At 47.4% G+C, this 5,884-nt stretch overlaps 1 protein-coding gene across 1 annotated transcript; it reads left to right on the top strand.

The window, feature by feature from the left end:
- The first annotated feature begins 454 nt into the window (after nt 1-454).
- On the top strand, nt 455-1,459 carry LOC103185244 (nanos homolog 1). Its single transcript, XM_007903644.2, has one exon. It carries the CDS (start codon nt 578-580, stop codon nt 1,451-1,453), a length of 876 nt encoding a protein of 291 aa, XP_007901835.2. The 5' UTR covers nt 455-577; the 3' UTR covers nt 1,454-1,459.
- Nucleotides 1,460-5,884: the final 4,425 nt, after the last annotated feature.

A 5,884-nucleotide genomic window follows, 5' to 3' on the forward strand; every position in this document is an offset into this window, starting at 1 on the left:
GTGTAAAGAAGGCTTGAGAGGGGCTCAGAGAGAGAGAGAGAGAGCAATGGTGGTGAGGAGAGGAGGAGGGGGGAAGACTGCTCTCGTGTGAAGTGTGGCGGTGATGATGAAAGGACCCCGGAGCCTCCATCGTCTTTCTTACCACAAGAGATAGCCATCGCCCCCCCACCCCCCCCACCCCCAACCCCCCACCCACCCACCCACCCCCCACCCACCCAACGCCCCCCCCCCCCACCCGCCCCCCCGCCGCCATCCACCAACACTTTTCCTGCATCTTTTTCTCCCTTGGAATTTTTTTTTTTCCCCCTGGGTTTGTGACATTTTGTCTTGAAAGGCGGAGAGAGAGAGAGAGAGAGGGAGAGGGAGAGAAACCGGATGAAAAGAAAGGAGCCGGTCGCAAAAGAAAAGGTTGCGACGACAAAGACTTGGTCGAAGGAGAGCGAGGAGAGGAGAGGAGAGAAAAGGGGTTTGGGGTGGGGGGGGTGGAAGTGTGGTTGTGTTTTTTTACTAGAAATCTAATTCTCAAAAGGATTTTAACAATAATAATAATCGTTGCATTTTTGCTCAGCAATAAGCAATGGAAACTTTCAATTCCGTGGATAATAATCATCATCATCATCATCATCACCATCACCATCATCGCCCGCGTAGCCCCCCCCGCCCGGAGGAGCACAGCTCGCCCCTGGATTACTTCCACCAGAGACACGGCGAGAAGAACACCTTCAACTCGTGGAATGACTACTTGGGGCTGTCGACGCTGATCAGCAAAGCCCTGGTCAACAGCACCAGCGATGGGGGCAGCGGCAGAGAGGTGGGCAAGAGCGGTTTGCACCACCCTGGTCCGGCGGGGTTAGGGTTGAGATTACACCCAAGAGGGGCGCCTTGCATTGGCCGCTCCTTGGACCTGAGCGATTTGGGGCTTTGCTCCCATCACCATCACGGGGACCTGTTGGGCTCGGACTTGGAGGAGAGGTTCTCTGAGTTGAGTCCCTTCTCGGCGGTGGGCTACAGCGGTGGAGAGCTCGGACCACACTTGGAGGAGCGCGACCACCCAACCTGGAACCGAGTGGACCTGATCATGATGGAGGAGGGCAGGAGCCACCTCCACCACCACCACCACCCAAACCATCTCCTGCTCCCCAACAGCAACAACAACAACAACAACGCAGCGAACGGGGGCCACCAGAGAACAGGCAGAGGCGGCCGAGCCGACCTCCAGATCTGTGTGTTCTGCAGGAACAATAATGAGTCCATCACCCTCTACACCACCCACATCCTCAAGAGCCCAGACGGCCGTGTCTTGTGTCCCATCCTCAGGCGCTACACCTGCCCACTGTGCGGGGCCAACGGCGACAACGCTCACACCATCAAGTACTGCCCACTCTCCAAGCTCCAGCTCCAGCCCGCACCCAAACTGAGGACCAGGAACTGCGTGAGCAAGAGAATCCGCTAGAGAGAGGGGGAGAGATGGAGAGAGTGGGGGGTGGGGGTCAGGGTGGGGGGGGGGGGGAGTTGGGGAAGGGGGTGGGAGAGGAGAGGGGGGGTGTGGTAGGGAGAGTTGGGTGGAGGGTGGGGGGTAGAGAAAAAATAAATTGGAGAGGAAGAAAGAGGGAATGAAAAAGAGGAAGAAAGAGAGAGAGAAAGAAGGAAAGAAGGAAGGAAGGAAAGAAGGAAAGAAAGAATGTGAGAGAGAGAGAAAACGGAATGAGAGAGGGGTGGGGGGTGGGGGAGAGAATGAGAGAGCGAGAAAGAAAAAAGAATGAGAGAGAGAGGAAGAAAAACAGGGAAGGAGAGAGGAAAGAGAAAGAATGAGAGAGAGAAAAAGAAATACAGGAAGGAGAGAGGAGAAAGAAAGAGAGAGAGAGAGAAAAACAGGGAAGGAGAGATGAAAAAGAAGAGAAAGAGAAAACCAGGGAAGGAGAGAGGAAAAAGAAAGAGAAAGAGAACCAGGAAAGGAGAGAGAAAAAAGAAAGAGAGAGAGAAAAAAAACCAGGGAAGGAGAGATGAAAAAGAAGAGAAAGAGATAAACCAGGGAAGGAGAGAGAGAGAGAGAGAGAGAGAGAGAGGAAAATACCAGAGGATAGAAGAATAAGGGGAGGAGGAGAGAGAAAAGAGGAGGAAAACGAATGAGAAAATGAGAGGGAGAGAAAGAGAGAATGAGTGAGAAAATGCGAATGAAAGAGAGAGAGAGAGAGAGAGAGAAAGGGGGAAGAGGAATTAGAGAGACAAAATGCAGCTCAGATTCATGGATAAGACATGTGTGTGTGTGTGTGTGTGTTGTGTGTAAACAACAGGACATGATCCAGACCTTTTTTTTTGAATGAATGACTGTAGGTCCTGATATAAACACTTTTAATAGTGACTGAATGTAACCCTTTTCTCATCCCCCCCCCCCCCACTGTGTCTCTTTTTTTGTTGTTGTTTTTGTTTTGTTTTTGGGGTCTGAATTTGTTTACAAAGAAATCTCCTAACGTTTCTGGTGGAAGGAATTCCACACTGGGAATCTACCTCAAGTTTCTATATAATCTTGGGAGATGTTTAAAAGAGAAGAGGAGAGAGAGAGAGAGGGAGGGAGGGAGGGAGGAAGGGGTGAGTGTGTGGGGGAGAGTGGGGGGGGGGGGGGGGGGGGGGGGGGGGAGAGAGGCATAGTTTATTGGAACTGAATATATTGTTTTGTTCATCGATTTTGATTATTGATTATTATTAATTCAGAGAAAAACAGCGACTTTAAGGACAGTGATATTGTATGAGAATGTATTTTTGATTGTTTGCTTTAAGAGATGATGTAATGGTTTTTGAATTTTTAAGGTAAAATGTATACCATGAAATTGTTAATACTAATAATAATAATAATAATGAGTCATAGGATTTTTTTTTTTTGGGGGGGGGGGGAAATGGGGGAAGAGAATCCCAATAAATTTTCACGTTTTAGCATATTTTATGGTGTGTTTTCCCCCTCTCCAACCCCCTTTATGGTGAATTGTGTTCTCTGCCGGAGCGCCTTTCTGTGGTTAAACAGTGAATTGATTGCAGGCTTCAACGCGGCAGCTGTTGGCAATGGTAACTAACTCCCACGAGGACCATCAAAGAGCCTTATCATTCATTGCTCAAGCCTTTAAGTGACTTTTAAGGGAGTTTGAACGTCGCCGATAAAGGCTGCACTCAAAGGCACTCCCCACGTGGAGTCCTGCAGCGCTCGCCTGGCAAGCGAGGGGACCCGGGTTCGATTCCCGGGCAGAGCGAAACACTGGGCAAATTTCCTTAATCCAGACGCCTGTTTACCGAGCGGTAAGTAGGAACCCGGTTTGTCAGTCGATTGGTGGATCGCTTTTTCAGGGGTAATAATCCCTTCAAAAATCATAACGATAACTTGGTCACTCAATCCACAACTGTGGGACACTGATGCGTGCAATTGGCTGCCCGCAAAACACACCAGTCACTGCACTTTACAGTATATTCTGTGAAGCGCTCTGAGACGTCTCGACGACGTGATAAGGCACTATATCACATGCAAGCATTATTATTATTATCTGATAAATTCGATGGGTTGTACTGTAACCTTGTTTTAAACCTGGACCTAACCTACCAGCTCATTTACATGCGTTAATTGCTTCTACTCCACGCACTTTCCAAAGGCTATTGGTTTTAAAATGGAAACGAGCCATGCAAATCCTTGCGATCAATCAGTCATCAAAAGACAATGCGTTCCTCCAAGTTAGGCTTTAATTTACTGATAAGGTGAGAATTGGGGGAGAATTGTTTGTTCAAGGAAAGCTCCTAGACCCTGATCTTTTTTCCCCCTCCTGGTCTACCATCCCTGTAACATTTTATGCGGTCGGGAAACACAGCCATCGAGAGATCTGCAGACTCCAATGCAAAATATTCTGGTTCCCTCCCACATCTTTTATATCGACCTGTTTTTTTTTGTTTGGGAAAAACATAGACCTGTCTCTTTTGCCTCTCTGGAGTGAAGCACTAAATCTGAACAGAAAACCGCAGCTCAAATAGCACATGACCCTGAATTGGAACAACGCCTTGAGCATTTGTAGGCAATAATAATAATTTTGACCCAATTTTTTTTTGAAGGAATTATTACCCCCAGAAAAGCGATCCGTCAATCGCCTAACAACCGGGTTTCCACTTACCTTTGGGTAAACTGAGGAGTGAGGAACCACTGAGCTGCAGGACTCCATCTGGCTCCTAACATCACAAAAGGGTCACCCGAAGTTATTCTACGAGATTAATCTTCACTGTGAAATAACTGAACTATTACTTAATCTAAGGATTGGGTTCAGTTGAGCTAAGGGTAGCAGTCTTCCCCACCCAACCTCTGGCTCCGTTCAGGAGTACATTGGTCATTTTGAGAACCTTATTCACAGTACAATTGAACTTTAAGTTGACCCATTTCCACTTGACAACTTTTTTTAATATTCTAAAAGTAATTAATCCCCAATCTATGAGTTTTTGTTGCATTTGGTCCTAATGACACTTGCCACAATCAAGCCTGTTAATTGCGCTCCTGTGCTTCCTGTCACTGGGGCGTGAGGAGAGAGATCCACTGGCCAGATCCAGATGAAAGTTTTTGGTCAAGGCACAGATTTGGCGTGTGTTCCTCTCGCTGTGAATGTCATTAATCATCACATCAGCCTCACTCAACGATGCCTTCTGCATGGAAGTTAACTGATACAATAGAGGGGAGTCACCTGTGGGCTTAACGCACAGTAATTCCATTACCTAGAACAAACTTGATTCTGTGTTGAATCATACAACACCGCAACTGGACGCACTCAATGGCAACACATTCCATTATTCACAGTACTGTACGGATTTCTACATCAACAAGTACAACATTTATGGTTGGATGTTGGAAAGTGAACAAAGACAGTTGAAGAGGTAAGCCTTTCGGTGTGATTTGAAGATGGGCAAAGGGAGTGGCGGGGGGGCAAGACAGAGGCAGGGGATCGAGATTCAGAGCACAGTGACTGAATGGTGGAGAAGAGGACAAGGGACATCCAGACCATTCAAATACATATTTCTGCTCCCTCTGCTGGCAGCACAAAAGTTGGGCAAGACAAAGCGGTTTCAACGTAAAGCCATACAAGACTGCATTGAATCCTCAAACCTGCACTTGTTGAGGAGCAGCAACTAGTGACTATCCCCTGGGTGTGGGGGAATAATAAATAGGGCCTCCTTGAGGCTGAGCTGGCTCGAAGAATGATGTGCTAGGTAATAAAAGATTGGAATTGAGATGATCATCTCAAGCAAATAAAAAGTTATTTAAGGGCAAGTTTCCCCCAAAGAATAAACCTTCTCTTCCCCATTCTTTCCGAAAAGGAAACCTGTAAACTTATTTAATGGATCTTAGTTGGATTCAGTAAAGTTCAACGAATTCATTTGAGTTTCAACAACAAATTGCATTTAGATAGCTTTCACGTCGGGAGGATGTCCCAAGGTGCTGGATAGTCGAGGGTTTGCACCCAGTTCCGATGAAAGCACTTCTGCCCACTTGATTTCACCATTATTTTGTCACAGAATACCCACCCAACTCTACCGTCAAACAAAAGCTTTGACAGTTAACCTATATATTCAACAACTTGCATTTATATAGCATCCCAGAGTCTCGCACTGAGCCGGGGGGGGGGGGGGGGGGGGGGAGAAGAGGACTGTAAACACGATCAAAAAGTTTTTTAGCTGGGATTTGAAGTGGGGAGGGAGGGGATAAGGCGGAGGAACTGAAGGAGAGTTTCGGCATAGTGGCTGAAGGCATGGCTACCAATGATGGAGTGGTGAGGGGGGGGTTCCTCAACTTTTAAGATGAGTTTTCAAAAGGGGGGAGGGGTTGAAGCGAGTGGGTGGAGGAGGAAGAGAAACAAATGCAGACTGG

Source organism: Callorhinchus milii, unplaced genomic scaffold, assembly GCF_018977255.1.
Source record: "Callorhinchus milii isolate IMCB2004 unplaced genomic scaffold, IMCB_Cmil_1.0 Scaffold7, whole genome shotgun sequence".
Lineage (NCBI taxonomy): Eukaryota > Metazoa > Chordata > Chondrichthyes > Chimaeriformes > Callorhinchidae > Callorhinchus > Callorhinchus milii.

Excerpts from the sequence above, each read along its gene's own strand:
- LOC103185244 (XM_007903644.2), top strand. The coding sequence starts at position 578 with ATGGAAACTTTCAATTCCGTGGATAATAATCATCATCATCATCATCAT.